We start from the raw sequence: 16821 nt of genomic DNA, 5'->3' as shown, positions 1-16821 counted from the left end.
CATTGTCCAGCTTTCCATGTATATGAAGTGATTGACAACACCATGGATTGGGTCAGGCGCGCCTTAGAGTAGTCTTTTGAAGCAGATTTGTCCGACGCAAGGCGTTGTTTTGATTTCTTGACCGCTGCTTCCATGGGTGTTGACTGCGGATCCCAGTAAAATGAAATCCTTGTCAACTTCAATATTTTCTGTTCATCGTGATGTTGCTTATTGGTTCAGTTGTGAGGATTTTGGTTTTATGTTGAAGTGCAATCCATACTGAAAGCTGTATGCAGTCTTTGATCTTCATCAGTAAGCACTTCAAATTCTATTTACTTTCAGCAAGCAAGGTTTTGTCATCTGCATAAAGCAGGTTGTTAATGAGTCTTCCTCCAAACCTGATACACTGTTCTTCTTCATACAGTCCAGCTTCTTGGATTATTTACTCAGCTTACAGATTGAATAAATGTGGTGAAAGGATACAACCGTGACGCACACCTTTCCTAACTTTAAACCATGCAGTATCCCCTTGTTCTGTTTGAAAGACTACCTCTTGATTTATGTACAGGTTCCTCATGAGCCCAATTAAATGTTCTGGAATTCCTATTCTTTGCAATGTTATCCATAATTTGTTACGATTCACACAGCTGAATGCCTTTGCATAGTCAATGAAACACAGGTAAACATCTTTTTGGTATTCTCTGCTTTCAACCAGGATCCATCTGACATCAACAATGATATCCTTCATTCCATGTCATCTTCTGAATCTGGCCTGAATTTCTGGCAACGTTTATTAACTCCCTTCATTTTATCACAGTGTTTTAGCTCAAGATTATCACTTACACATGGAAAATTTTTAAAAGTTAACATAATTGATCACAAAAACTGGTGTTCAATTCTTTCTTTACTACATTTTCCTCAAGAAATAAATGCTGTAAGTTTAAATATAAACAGAATGAAATCTCATTACACCAAGACCTGAACTTGGGTCTAAGACAGCTACTTTACCCTAGTAATATTAATTTTAATATTCTAGATTTGTACAGTGGAAAAACTCTTAGGGCTTTTCTAAAGTATTCTTATTCGCATTCAAATTATTTCTGATGTTGTTGTTCTTAGGTGCCATCGAAACGGTTCCGACTTATAGCTACTCCAAATACAACAAAACACTGCCCAGCCATGCGCCATCCTCACAATCGTTGCTATGTTTGAGCACACTGTTGCAGCCACTGTATCAATCCATCTCATTGAAGGTCTTCCTCTTTTTTGCTGACCCTCTACCTTACAAAGCATGATGTCCTTCTCCAGGGACTGGTCACTCCTGATAACATGTCCAAAGTATGTGAAGGATGATGAAGTCTCGCACCCTCACTTCCAAAGGGCACTCTGGCTCTACTTTTTCCAAGACAGGCTTGTTCATTCTTCCGGCAGTCCATGATATATTCAATATTCTCCACCAACACCATGATTCAAGGCATCAGTTCTTTTTCAGTCTTCCTTTTTCATTCTCCAGTTTTTGTGTGCGTATGAGGCAATTGAAAATACCACAGGTTGGGTCAGGCGCACTTTAATTCTTAAAGTGGCATCTTTGCTTTTTAACACTTTAAGTCTTCTGCAGCAGATTTGCCCAGTGCAATGCACTGTCTGATGAAGAGCCCGAAAGCTTTACTCGATCCCCGTCATTAAGGTCAACTCTACTTTGAGAAGGCAGCTCTTCCTCAGTTGTATTATGAGTGCCTTCCAACCAGAGTGGCTCATCTTTTGGTACTGTATCAGACAACATTCTGCTTCTGTTCACAGGGTTTTCACTAGCCTGTTTTTGTTGATGTGTCTCACCAAGTCCTTCACCCTAGTCTGTCTCAGTCTGGAAGCTCCACTGAAACCGGTCCACCATGGATGACCCTGCTGGTGTTTGAAATACTAGTGGCATAGCTCCTAGCATCACAGCAATACGCAAGCCATAACAGTATGACGAACTGACAGATGCATGGTGGTCTGTGAGGTTAGCTGGCTTCAATACCTTACTACCTTTTTCTGTTCTACAAGTGAGATAGAGCAGAAATCAGAGCAACAAGTAAAAGACTATATGGTACAGGAAGAATGATAAATACAAGTGTTTTAGCAGGAGTGCAAAGGCAACAAGACTGTTGGATACAGATAAATGAACATGCCAAAAAAACAATTCAGAAGGTATTTAAATAGGTATTGCCAGAAATAGAATAGATAAACGATGGAACCTAGCTTGATTCAGCTTTGGTTACAGGAGGGCTATTCCATTAACACGTGCACCACTCCAGACTGCACAGGAAGCGCACATACCTTCCACTGCCTTGACCTTTTCCTCTAACTCCCGTTTCCTCTCTTCCCTTAGCATCTGTTCCTGCTCCTTCTTCTGAACTGCTAGAAGAATTTGACGTTCTTCTTCCTCCTCTTTGCGCTTTTGTTTTTCTATTCTGGTAAGCACAGGAGTTTCCTATGAGAAGCCAATAAGTGTATCAAGTCAATACCCATAAAGCAAGACCAGTTCTTTGCTCTGAATAAAATTTAATATATTAAGTTCAGTCTAGTCAATAAATAATACTGGACAGACAGAATTGATAACATAAATACAAGTTGATTTCATCATCTGTAAATATATATGTATGCATGGATATATATAAATACAACAACACTGAAGAGACGGTCATCACTAGGGAAATACAAAAGAAAACCACAATGAGATACCACTTCATACGCATGAGGATGGCTACAACAAAAATAAAAACAAATCAAAGCAAAACAAACAAAAATATCAGATAATAACAAGTATTAATGAGGACATGGAGAAATTGGAATAAAGTACCACCACATGCTAAAATGTGAATGAACCTCAAAGATCACATATTGAACGATTCTGTTTCTATGAAGGAAACCCTGGTAGTATAGTGGTTAAAGAGCTACAGCTGCTAAACAAAAGATCAGCAGTTCAAATCCATCAGGCACTCCTTGGAAACCCTGTGGAGCAGTTCTACTCTGTCCTATAGGCTCGCTATGAGTTGGAGCTGACTCAACAGCAATGGGTTTGGTTTTGGTTTCTATGAAATATCCAGAAGAGGTAAAGCCATAGAGACAAAAAGCAGACTAGTGGCTGCTAAGAGCTTGATGGAAGGCTTATGTGGAGTGACTGCTTAATGGGTTTGAAGTTTCCTTTAGGAGGTATGAAAATGTTTCGGAACTAGATAGAGGTGGGATGATGGTTGTATAACATTGTGAATATACTAAATGCCACTGAACTGTGTACTTTAAAATGACTAATTTTATACTGTGTGAATTTCACATCAATTAAAAAACAAAGTTTTCGAATTTAAAGAAAAATACATACACTCGCACGGTGCAGATTTAAAACGGTGAAAGTTTTACGTCTAGTGATTTACAAAAATTACGTAATTTGTAATCCTTAGGAGATAATCTAATGAAGTAATTTGGTGGACAGGAAAAGAGAAGCTGAGGCAGTTGAGATATACACCAGTCCCTTAGATTTAATATTTGATAAAAGTGTTATTTTAAAAGGCATCCTTACCTGAGTATATTAAGAAGGATGAAAGACAGCCACTAGACAGAGCACAGGCTTACAATTTCAATAATGTGTATGGCTTTGAAACCCATAACTTTTATATTTTTTTAATTAGCAAAACAATGAATAAGATTAGGGGTTTGGTTGCAGGGAACACCATTATGCTTAAAATACAGAAAAGATACATGAGAGACCACACAGAAATTCGTATTTTAGTTTGAGAAAAACGTAGAACAAAATTCAAAGTCACCAAAAAAAAAAAAAGAGAGAGAGAGAGAGAGACAGAAAGGAAGGAATGGAAGAAAAAAAAAGACTAGGCTTGCTGGTCTGAGAGAGACTGGAGAAACCCTGAGAGTATGTCCCCAGTCACCCTTTTAACTCAGTATAGAAGTCACTCCTGAGGTTCTCACCCTTCCGCCAAAGATTACAGAGGTCTATGGGGTCAAAAATAACACACGTGAAGGATGTGCTTCACAGTTCAATCATGTATAGAAGACGAAACGGGCACACCAGCCCAACAGCAAAGACAAGAAGGTAGGAAGGGACAGGAAAACTGGATGAATGGAAACAGGGAGCCTGGGTGAAGCGCAGAGTGCTGGCACATTGCAGGGTTGGCAAGGAATGTCACAGAACAATTTGTATATTAACTGTTTAATGAGACACTAATTTGCTCTGTAAACTTCCACCTAAATCACAATTAAAAAAAAAAAAAAAAAAAACTTCTGTATCAGATGAGTCTTCACAGAAGTTTTATACCGTAGAAGTTATATTTGGTCTTGATGTAGGGGGAAAAATAAGACAAATGTATGCAGACTACCATTTCTACGTTACCATTAAACACCAAAATTGTTTCTGGTGAAAATTTTATATTTTCTTTATGGTTCTTAAAACTAGGTTAAAAACCAAAAAACCAAACCAAACCCAGTGCCACTGAGTTGATTCCGACTCATAGCGAACTAGGTTAGATTTTAATTCAAAATTTGGAAGTGGTCTTGCTAAGATAGTATACTTTCTCAATGTCATTGTTCATTCAAATTCTATGATCTTGACTTTAAAAGAGTTTTTGACACGTATGACGTAAAAAACTTTAGTGAACAAGGGAGTGAAAATGGAAAAAAAAAATTTCATTGTGCACGTAACACTGTGGATACGGAGTCTTAGGAGAACTAAAGAAAGTTCCCTAAAATCTTTTTACCCTTTACCCTATAACCACAGCAGGCAGTTGAGATATGATGGATATTGATTCTGAAAAGAGGGCTTGGCAAGGACAATTCCTCAACAGACTGCATGTCTGGCCATTGCCTACTAAATGCCAGGCATCATGTAACTTCCCTGCATTCCAGGCTTGCCCCCCGCCCTCTGCCCCATCTTCATTCATACAAACTCTGGCAACATGACCACCTGGGTGAGAACTTGTGATGGAACTACTGTTAAGAAACCAAACCACCTTTGCTTCTTTCAGCTATATAGTAATTCCAGGCAGATACCATAAAGATATCGATTGACTAACTGGTAGGGGAAAGGGGAGATACTGGTAAACTGAACCTTGTCAAAGAAATTATTTCATTTCTAGAAAATTTTAGTGCTTTGTATATGTTAGGCACAAATACAATGGTGAGGAAAACATAAGTTATATATATATAATAACAATATTTATGTGTATTTTACCCCTTTTTTAAAGGGCAGTGGGTCTAAACATGTTGTAAAATATACTTCCTTTAACCAGGATAAAAAAACTTAAAAACTAGAATAAAGAGATATTAAATAATTTTAATAAAACTGAGGAAATGCAAGTTAACGACTTATGAATAGGAATAAAAGCCACTAAAGACTGACTCTGTGAACAAACATGGGAGGCATTTCACACATTAAGTGGAAGGAAGGAAAAAGAGCTAATTACATAAAATTTTAAAAAAATATATAATTTTATTTGCAAGAAACACGACAAACATTTATTATTCCTAATATGTAAAGACATCTTACAAATGAATTTAACAGTAGCCTTCTGCAGAACAAGGACTATAAGTATGCAACATATAGAAGATTGATAAAACACATTAAACAAAAGAAAATTAAAATAACTTTTTCACATACAAAATTCTTAAGATGATAATAAGTGTTATTAAGTGGGATAAAATGAGTGCTATCAGTCTGCTGGGATACAAGCCCTCTGGAGGACATACAGCATGTATGTATTGAAAACCGAAACAGAGTAATTATACTTCTGTAACTTAATCTTTAAAATGAGATACACAGTCAAAAATTTCTATAAAAACAAAACAACAAAAACTCAGCTGCTGTCAGGTGGATTCGAAACCATTGCAACCCCACGTATTACAGAGAACTGCTCCCCCCAGAGTTTTCAAGGCTGTGTGACCCCTCAGAAAACCAAACCCACAGCCCTCGAGTCAATTCCGAGCTTAGCAACCCTATTAAGACAGAATAGAACTGCCCCATAGGGCTTCCAAGGCTGTAATCTTTAGGGAAGTGGCTGATGGGTTCAAACCGACGACTTTTCAGTTAGCAGACAAGCGCCTTAACCACTGTACCGCCAGGGCTTCTTGACCTTTCAGAATAATTAACTTTTGTGACTTTATCTTAAAAATCAGATAAGCTGTAAAAAAAAATTTTTAAGTAGGTTTGAATCAGTATTATTTTAAAATAGCAAAAAATTGCAAACAGACCAATTGTTTAATAAGAGAATGGTTATATAAACTACATAACCATCGTTGCGTGGTCATGAAAAATTGTATTTCTGAGAAATACTTAGATCATATATGCAATGTTACATGAAAAACACAAGGTCACAAAATAATAAAAAATAATACTCAGTATAATATCAGAGTGTTACACAGAAAAAAGGCCTGAAGGAAATATGTAAACATGTTAACAGTATGACCCCTGAACTGTGGGATTATTATGACTTCTATAGCTTTCTACAGTCTCCAAGTTGTCTATAAGGACATGTGATTCTTTTGGATGGAGAACAACCCCTTCCCCCAATAAAATGAGGAATCAACTAGTATTACATGTTCCAAGTGACTGATTTTTTAAATTCACTTTTTACTTCCTCCACTATGTCATTGGGGCCCTGGTGGCACAGTGGTTAAGAGCTAGGCTGCTAACCAAAAACGCAACAGTTGGAATCCAACATCGGCTCTTTGGAAATCCCATGGGGCAGTTCTACTCTGTCTTATAGGCTCCATCATGAGTTGGAATCAACTTGATGGCAACGGGTTTTGGGTTTTTTCTATGTTATTATATATTCAGTGATCTCTGTTAAGTTCCAGAAAATTAAAATATGTCAAAAGTGCAAAAAAGATAGAACCTGTGGATTTTTAAGGTGAAGTATTAAAAATCGATCAAAATAATTTAGGGTATTTTGATAACAATGAATAAGAATTTTAAAACTTAGGAAAACTATATATGTAAATGCTGCTCTATTAAATAGGCTCTATGTCATTTTTGGTTTTTGTTTTTTTATGTCATTAAAATATGTAAAGATTATCTTCCACAGTTAGTTGATTTTTAAACACACTAAGATTTACGCTAAGCACGTCAGATATAAGGTAATCCGAATTTACAGCATCTTAAAGAAATAAACTTAATGCTCTGCTAAGGTGAGTAAAATCTAGTAGAGAAAACAAAGGAGGGTCAAGAACCCACGCTGGCCTCGGCCTGGCTGCCTCTGCCCAATTGTGGCCCTATATAAGTGGCCCACCTCTGTCTTTATTTTTTTAATTTTTATTGTGCTTTAAGTGAAAGTTTACAAATCAAGTCAGTCTCTCACACAAAAACTTGTATACACCTTGCTACATACTCCCAGTTGCCCTCCTCCTAATGAGACAGCCCACTCCCTCCCTCCACTCTCTCTTTCTGTGTCCATTTCGCCAGCTTCTAACCTCCTCTACCCTTTCATCTCCCCTCCAGACAGGAGATGCCAACATAGTCTCATGTGTCCACCTGATCCAAGAAGCTCACTCCTCTCCAGCATCCCTCTCCATCCCATTGTCCAGTCTAATCCCTGTCTGAAAAGTTGGCTTTGGGAATGGTTCCTATCCTGGGCCAACAGAAGGTCAGGGGGCCATGATCACTGTGGTCCTTCTAGTCTCAGTCAGACCATTAAGTCTGATCTTTTACCACCTGTCTTTAATTCCACCTGTTCTCAGATCATTTTCTCCAAAATATCTCCCACCTCAGTACTGCCCTGGCACTTGAAAACACCTATTTAGTTGGAGACCTCTTTGTCTCACGTTTCTTATGCCCTTTTCTCTTTTATCATAATCTGTTATAATTTTAGTAGTCTTATCCGATATGAATTATCAACAATTATTATTTTATATAAACTGGATCATACACATCTGAAACAAAACAAGCACAAAAAACCATGTTGTGCAGCAAGAATCTATGTTAAAATTCCCAGCAACCTTACAGCCTCCATACCAGCCCAAGGTAAGAAAGTATAAAGAAAGGACAGGACTACCTAAAGACACTTTTGGTAATGTTTTGGTAACTATTAAAGAACAAGTACAGTCTAATAAACAAAAATCAAAAAAGCAAGCAAAAATACTGAATAGTTTAAAAACAAGTCTTACAGTCTTACACTGCAGTTTTTTGGTTTTTTCTTTAAAAGGGGTCAGTTGCAAATGGGGTAAGGATTGGTGTTTAAATGCTTTGTAGACAAGAAAGCAGCCTGCTAGAATCTAGGGGGGATTTTAATGAGAAGCTAATTAGAAACACCACTTTGAAATCCTCTAAAGGATTATAAACAGAATTGGGTTTACGCAGTGTCCATGACACCCTTTACACACACACCCCCAGGGGTAGGTTATCAGACTCACTGGCACCCTCACCAACTGTAGCAGCACACTTGAGACTGTACCACCACAAAGAGCTCCCTAGCAACAGCAATGTCCAGAGTCTCCCCATTAAAATAACCACTACAGCCCTAATCCCAGACTTCACAGAGACAGTCTCCCTTTGCTGCTATTTTCCCCAGGAGTCACAATTAAAAGAGTTGTGAGGCAATAAGATTGGACTCCTGGTTGACCGATATAGGTCAGAAACCCTGCCTGTAGGCTTTAAAAGCCTCAGGATTTTCTGCTGTTGAAACAAAAGCACAACTCATGTTACTACTAAGGTTTTCTCCATAATTTTTGGTATGGTAACAGATATTAAGAATCTTTATAAAACCCTGGTTACTTGTATCTAAGACCAAAGAGGAAAATTAAAAAAAAAAAAAGAAATACTGCCAAGAATAAAAGAACTGTTAGTGTTTGATGCTAAGCCTTTGCTTGCCATAATTTTGGTAAATACTAACTATGCAATCTTACGTGTATTTATATAATTAGGGCATTTAGGACTCAGCCCAGAGCAGGGAACAGAAAATAGGAAAAAGGGAGCTTTCAAGGAGGTGTTAACGGCCAAGGTAACCAAGACAGTGGAGAGGACCAACTCCGGCTGGATACCAATTACCAAACACCATTCCGAAATGAAAGACTAGGGGGAAATAAGTGATTGGGGAGGCTAGAAGCCTGTCATTACAAAATTGCCAATCCAAAGGCAATTAAATGTTGGGCAATTTAATTTCTGGCAAGAAAACACCTATTTGGTAAAAAAAAAAAAAAAAAGAAAGAAAGAAACGTTAAAATATACTGTAGTAAACACGAATTTAAAAATTAGTGTTTCCCTTTTCAGGGCTCAAAGTAGAATATATCTAGTTAATGACAAAATCTCTATACCACACCATCATGTAGTCACTTCAGTTTAAGAGTCATGAAAACATTATGTCAGGCAGTAAGAAGGCTCCACAAAGCAGCAGATCAGCCAATGACAGAGTCTAGAGTGAAACTGTAAGTTCCTGGGTGGTACAAAAAGGTTAACGTGCTAAGGCTGCTAACTGAAAAGCTGGAGGTCTGACTCCACTATATGTTACAACATAATTCTATGTGCCAGTGACATCTGAATATGCAGTGTTCTCTGACCACATTATACACTTCGCTACCTCTGTGCTTTTAAGTTATTCCTGCAATGTGGAATATCCCTCTGCCCCAACTCCTCTATCCCCACTGTCCACCCATCAAAATCTTAACCATGCCACTCAGCTCAGGTCAAACACAGCTCTGCTTGCCTCAATTATCCCTTCTTTGCCCAACTTAATTCCATCCATCTTTACCTTCATGAACTTCTATTACATACATATCGACTATAAAAAACAAAACCCACTGCTGTTGAGTTGGTTCCAACTCACAGTGACCCTACAGGACAGAGGAGTACTGCCCCATACAACTTTCAAGGCTGTAATCTTTATGGAAGCAGATTGCCACATCTTTCTACTGCAAAGCAGCTAGAGGGTTTGTATCACCACCCCTTTGGTTAGGAGCTCAGCGCTTGACCACGGCACCACAAGGACACCTTGTATCTACTATAGTACTTATAGTGATCACCTATATTAAATACACATGTGTCTATCACCCCAGGAGATTGTAAAGATCCTAAGACTTCATGTTTTATTTGGACTTCTATAATTCTTTCTTTTTAGAAAGGTATTTACGTAGAAGAGTGCTCAATGAAGATCTGAGATAAATAAATGATGTAAAGGTAAGAAGCAGGACTAAAATTAGTGTATAAAATGGGACAACTCTTTTTGAACACTTAGAAGTCCTTATTTCTACTCTCACACTCACCTCGTGCTTGATGGATTTGACAGACAGGTGGTCAGACATCCACCTAGGTTGCCACTCTGCCTTTTTGTGCTGTGGACGCTTTCCCTAGAGTTGGAAGCGAGGAAGAGAAAGCAGAAGATAGATTAGGGGGTTCTCAGCTACTGCTACTGCTGCTGCCAGTAAAAGAGCGACTGGACAGATGTTGTTTAGGTACACAGGTGATGGCTTTACCTTAGATGGAGGCCACAGTCAGTGAGAATGACCCTTAAACTCCACAAGGTACCAAGCCAGTTTATTCTCTTTCTCTCTTTTTTAAATAAAAAAGAATTTATAAGCAGACAACTAAGTGTCTTCTCTGGTAGTTTTTACTGACTGACAGAAAACTTCCTGAATGGTTTAAACAAACAAACAAAGTTCTGGTTCAAATTATTAAGGGAAAGTCATGTTTGACCACCTTCAGCTGAAGGGGATGGATTTAAAAGGGTACTGCAGCAGCTGGAGGTAGACCTCTCTTTAAAAGCCAGACCAGTGGCAGTAGTGAGAATTGAGAGCAGCCTCCAGGCTGGGAGCCAAAGTAAGAGGAGGAAAAAGAAAAAGACGGAAAAGATTAGAGTCCTGAGAAAACTGAAGTGGCTTGAAAGCTATTGCTGTAGGGAATTTCAAAGGAGGAGTTTTGGGAGCTATCTAAAGCTTGGTAATTATTTTGAAGGCCCATATTTATTAGTACATGTAAGGTCTGGAATTTTTGTGGATTGAGCCCCACAGGTTCACCACTGAAAGCCACTATTAACAGTAGTAAGCAAAGGCCTTGCAGTTAGAACAATGTTTAACTTCCGTGGTTTCAGTATCAAAATTTGCATTATTTGGGCTTGGTTTTGACACTATGTAATCCAAGATCTTGACACTTCCTGAAGTGTAAGTGAGGTAAGACAGAGATCAAAGGATGGAAAAAACCTCAATGACAATAAGGGGTAGTTTAAATCTCTTAAAGCAATGGTGGTAGATTTAATGAGAGAGTACCTTCAGAAAACTTTTCTGGATCCAAGATACAGAACCACCGGGTCCAAGTGCAAATGAAATTTCTATTATCAAAAGGTGTCATGAAACTAGCTTCCCTCCAAAACTACCCCAGCAGTTTCTTCAAATATGCCTATGAGATTCTCCTTTATAAACTTCAAGACCCCAGTAGGAAGATCTCTTCCACTTTAAATGAACATAAAAACTTACCATGAACTGTCTTCCAAAGAGACTGTACCAGTTTGCAATGCTGTTAACAACAGGCGAATACCAGTTTTGCATCAACTTTGCCAAATCAGAGAAAAGTTATGAATGAGGAAGGTGGTACTCTTCACAAAGAGGGTAAACGCGTTTCCCTACATACTTTGCTATTACGTTTGTGTGAATTATCTACACCCCAATCAATTTATTTATTTAGGACCTAAAGTTTATAAGCTGTATAAATACTACTGTCTATAACACTAGCTGGAGCCCTGGTGGCGCAGTGGTTAAGAGCTCAGGCTGCTAACCAAAAGGATGGCAGTTCCAATCCACCAGGCGCTTCCTAGAAATCTGACGGGGCAGTTTTATCCTGTCCTATTTTTTTTTATAGGGTTGCTATGAGTCAGAACAGACTTGAGGACAATGCGTTTTTTGGCTTACAACACCAGTTGTGATACTTTTAAAACCAGTTGCTGTATAAGTACTTTTACTAGTTTATTTTTTCCGTTTATTTAGATTTCATCATAAAAGTCAAACTGTCAAAGCAGGCCTTACTTTCTTTTATTATTTCACAGTGTAAAGGGCTATCATACCTCCAAAGATTTATCAAGTCTGCTTAATTCTCTTCTGACTTACATTTAATTTGTTCAGAAATGTGGTTTCCATTTTCCAACAAAATTTCTCATCAATTATCTGTCACCATAAACAATGGAAGTGAGTACCTGCTGATTACTTAGTACTAGCTAGCTACACTAATATGGGTTCATTCCTTTAATTCTCACAGAAACTTACCCAAGGGATAGCTAGAAAAGGGCAATGCCATAATTCAAGGAATTCTGAAAGAAAAGTCCGTAACTCTTCCACTGTACCACATTAACCCTTTACATACACTTTAATGTGCACCAGGGTCTATCTGTCAGCGTCACATTCTGTTCCGCCAATCTACTTCAGTTTACGCCTTTTAATCACTGGCTTTTCAATAATAGAACAGAATCACTCTTGGCCTATGCAATTAGGATGGAAAGTGGTAGATTAACATAGTCGGTTAAAAGCAAGGAATTAAAAAAAAAAAAAAGCCTCACACATGTATTTTAATTTAATATATAAATGTAATCCCATTCATCTAATCTATGACATAAGGCCAAGGCCTTTCTTTCCTTTGATTCTAGTTTCACAGATGGCGGTTCCGGTGATACTCTCACTTAAACCACCATCCTAAACCTTCATCTCATCTTCTAGTTTGTTTCTGTTTTTTCTTTAAGTGAAGTGAGACCATGAGGACACTTGCAAAACAAACAGAAAATCTTTCTAAATTTCAATGTTTTCCCCCACTTAATCTTTTATAATTGTTTTACCCTAATGTGACAATAAACTTTTCAAAAGCAATTTATCTTTAATGATTTTTTAATAAAGACTTTTTATAGAAACTTTTTATGATATTTTATCGGTTTCAAGACAACTGCACAATTACAATAATAAGTACAACGAGCACAAACAGGTTTGTAAAAATCTTACAATTAACTGCTAACGAACACAGAACTCAACTGGTCGATGCCAAGTGCAAACATAACAGTTGATAAATCTGTACAGCCTTAAGCAAATCATTTACTCTAACTGGTTTATTAAAGGCACCCTGGTGGCTCAGTGGTTAAAAGCTCTACTGTTAACCAAAAGGTCGGTAGTTCAAATTTACCAGCCACTCCTTGGAAACGCTACGGGCCAGTTACACTTGGTCCTACAGGGTCACTATGAGTTGTAACTGATTCAAAGGCAGAGGGTTTTGCAGTCTATTAAATAAAGGCCCTTCAAGAATGCTTTTAATGTACTGAATTATGCATTAATACATTGTAGGGATAGTCACTTGATTGCTCCTAGAGTAAAATTTGGCGAAGGTTATAGTAACTTTCAATTTATCTTGGTGAATATTGGCATCTAACTTCACTCTTTCCTTCAAGGAGCAAATATGTCTCACCATCTGCATGAGACTGTAAAAATGTTTATCTGCTAATAAATAGTATTGTAGCTTTTTTTTTTTTCTTATATACTATGCACAACTCAGTGGAGCCCTGATGGCGCAATGGTTCAGAGGCTGGCTGCTAACCAAAAGGTCAGCAGTTCAAATCCACCAGCCGTTCCTCGGAAACCCTATGGAGCAGTTCTGTTCTGTCCTATAGGGTCACTATGAGTCAGAATCGACTCCACAGCAAGGGGTTTGGTTTGTTTATGCATAACTCTAGTTAGGTTTATTGCAAAATCTGCTTTGCTGCTACTGTCATGGGTTTATTTTCAGTGGTTTAGTTGCCGTATGCACAAGAATCACCTGAAGGGCATTTGCAACTAAGTATTATCAGATATCACCTCTGAATCTCTGATGGAAGTAGTGGTACAGTGGCAAGAACATGAAGTTTTAAAAGTATGCCAGATGATGCTGATGTAGCTACCAAGCATCATGACTAAAATTTAAATAAGCATTTAAAGCCGATATATATGGCTCTATTTTTAAGTAAAACATTACAAAAATCTGCCTCTTCTTTTTTTGTTATATTACACTGGTTGAGACTTTCAAAACAATATTACCAGCATTACATTCTTAGGATTAAACTTGACGGGTTAGGATGTATTATTCTTTTGGTGGAGAGATGGCTTTTATTTCCTAGTGTTAAGAACTTGACATTTATAATAATGTATGAGGAGAGTGGGTGTTTAATTTTATTAGTACTAAGGATCTAAGGTATCTATGTCTGAAAGAACTGGGTAAGCTTCCCATTTCTTTCTTCATTTTTGAAATCGTCTGGAGGTTCTCCTTTCCTTGAAGGTTTAGGAAATTTTACCTGCGAATAAATCCAACTAGCTCTGGAGCTTTTGATGGGTATAATTTGGTAAAAACACTTCTTCCCTATTATTGGTCCGCTGAGATTTTCTAACGCACAATTTAGATTTCTCTTATTTTTGTAGTTAATAATCCATTTTTCACTGAGGTTATCAAACTTATGGCATTATATAACTTTCAAAATCTCAAATATATTGTTCTTCTTTCTGGTTTCTAATTTCATGGTTCTTTAAAATTATATTAAGGTTTTAGTTTTTTCTTCTCTTGCAAAGAATCAACTTGATTTTTTTTATATCAGTACCAGCAGTTGCATGCTCGTAAGGTTATTTATTACTTATCCTACACCCTAAAATATTAGATTGAATATTGTAGTAAAAAAGCAGAAATTATAAATTAGCTGATTAGGCATACGATTCACAAATGATTTAATGTGCCATCACTGGTCATAACAATAAAGTCACGAAAAGTCATAAAACTTTCTCTTTACACTATAGTTATTTTAAGAAAATTAAATTATGTATTTCGATCCCAGGAAATTGTCACAGTGGGTTGCAGATCATAAAAACTAAGTGTAATGATTTGTCTTACACGGTATGAAGTATTTTGACAGGGAAACAGATTTTCTTGATCATCCATGACAATCTAAGTTGTGACTATATTTACATGACTATTTGTAAGCTTTTTCTGTTGGAGAGAAAGGTGATTTTCTGGAACTTTCCCTAAAGTATCAACCTGTTTAAGGGTTAGAAATGTCATTGGACTCACAAACAATCAATATACTTGTTATTTTACATTCCTCTGGAGGTATTACAACAAAAATTTATAAATGCTTTCTCTTTAGCTTTCATTGGCAGCTAGTCAAATTCTTCTATATTAACATGATTAATAATCAGCAGTATTCGCATTACTGAAATAAGCAAACTCAATGATTACTGAGCATTTCACCATAGATAAGGCATTACATTAGGTGCTGTGGGGCTAAAAAAGAGACAATTTGGTCCCTGAACTGAAGAAGCTTATACAACTCACAATGAAATAAAGGAAGGCATAAGAATAGAAGCACGTAGAGAAGAAAATCCTGTAACTGGGAGAAACAGGCAGTTCCTGGGGGAGGGACATTTAAGCGGGGCCTTCGAAGAGTAATGTTTGAATGGATAAAAAGGTGGAGGGAGAACGATGTTTGAAAATGTCATCAATAAATGATCACTGATAAAAATATACGGTACACTGTTTCTGAAACTACTACTTGACCTGTTACGTTGGAGAAGAGGGTGCACAGAACTCAGGGAGCCAGGCACAGGGCTAGCACTGAAGCTACAAAGTATTTAATGTGAGAGACACAGACCCATAAAGAGATGATTTTCAATAAATACATATATACAGGTATGGACAAGGTGATATGAGATACCTCCTGGGGGCTCAGGGACTACAGGCAGTCCTTGGGTGATGAACAACACCTGTTCTTGTGTAAGTCAAACCTGTAGCTAAGTCAGAACAGGTGCGTACAGCTCTTATTTAGGCTTTCTTTAGTGCCAGACAAGGCTCGAAGCCTATTCGATGATCTAAAAGTTGCACATGCAGCAGGTGTAGGTCATTGGGAAGAAGAATTTTTTGCAATTGTTTCAAAGTGAGGGCAATTTTACGTAACATTAAAGGGCAAGTACTAGACTTTCATAACCAGGGACTGTCTGTATTCCCTTATTACGGTAGTGGAGAGGGAAACCCTGGTGGTGTAGTGGTTAAGAGCTACGGCTGCTAACCAAAAGGTCGGCGGTTCAAATCCCACCAGGCGCTCCCTGGAAACTCTATGGGGCAGTTCTACTCTGTCCAGTAGGGTCGCTATGAGTCAGAATAGACTCCACGGCAATGGGTTTTGGGCTGGGTAGTGGAGAGGAGCCCTGGTGGCATAGAGGTTAAGAGCTACGACTGCTAACCAAAAGGTCAGCAGTTTGAATTTACCAGCTGCTCCTTGGAAACCCTATCAGGCAATTCTACTCTGTCCTAAACAGTCACTGTGCATCAGAATTGACTCAACAGCAATGGGCTTGGTTTTATTTTTCTTGGTAGTAGGAGAAGGAATGTTGGTTTCAGGCAGTGAAATGCCACTGTGAGCACTGAGAACTTCTTGGGGGTAGGGAGAACATTATATGACCAACTTACAGTGAAATAAGAGCGGAAGAAGGCCTGCACCAACTCCCAGGCAAGTGGAACATATTCAAAAGTTGTAATTAATAATCTCACCTATCACTGAGGGGAGGAAGCACCGGTCAGTGTTTACATACCTTCTGGGCAATCATGTTGCAGATTTCAGGCAGGAAGTCCTCACTGAGGAGCTTGTAGAGCTGCCTTTCTCGCAGGGAAGTTCTCTCTCGAAAACTCTCAGTGACCTGTCTCCATTCTTCTTCTGTTTGGCACAGGAGCCACCAAGTACCTTGGCCTGGCCCTTGGGACCCTAGAAAGAAGGGATGGGTTCACTACAATAGCTTCTATTAGGGCCTCTCTTCCTATTTATTCTCAATTTTACTTCTACCCTGGGTCATAACTAAAACCAGGGAGTCAGAAAAAGAGGAGAGCAG

General features: G+C 38.1%; 1 protein-coding gene across 9 annotated transcripts in view; it reads right to left on the bottom strand.

The window, feature by feature from the left end:
• Positions 1 to 16821, bottom strand: part of LOC104845975 (chromatin remodeling regulator CECR2) — a 172668-nt gene that overhangs the window by 27115 nt on the left and 128732 nt on the right. For 8 of the 9 annotated variants that reach the window (XM_064284793.1, XM_064284795.1, XM_064284796.1 and 5 more), the window contains 3 exons: positions 16528 to 16697; positions 10219 to 10302; positions 2299 to 2452 (listed from right to left, as the gene is read on the bottom strand). In XM_064284793.1, coding sequence (XP_064140863.1) covers positions 2299 to 2452; positions 10219 to 10302; positions 16528 to 16697 — 408 coding nt within the window. The remainder of the gene's footprint in view (positions 1 to 2298; positions 2453 to 10218; positions 10303 to 16527; positions 16698 to 16821) is intronic. The other variant, XM_064284794.1, reaches the window with a different exon arrangement.

Source organism: Loxodonta africana, chromosome 4 (assembly GCF_030014295.1).
Source record: "Loxodonta africana isolate mLoxAfr1 chromosome 4, mLoxAfr1.hap2, whole genome shotgun sequence".
Lineage (NCBI taxonomy): Eukaryota > Metazoa > Chordata > Mammalia > Proboscidea > Elephantidae > Loxodonta > Loxodonta africana.
The sequence above is the reverse complement of the archived record's forward strand: the minus strand, read 5'-3'. Positions and strand labels throughout refer to the sequence as shown.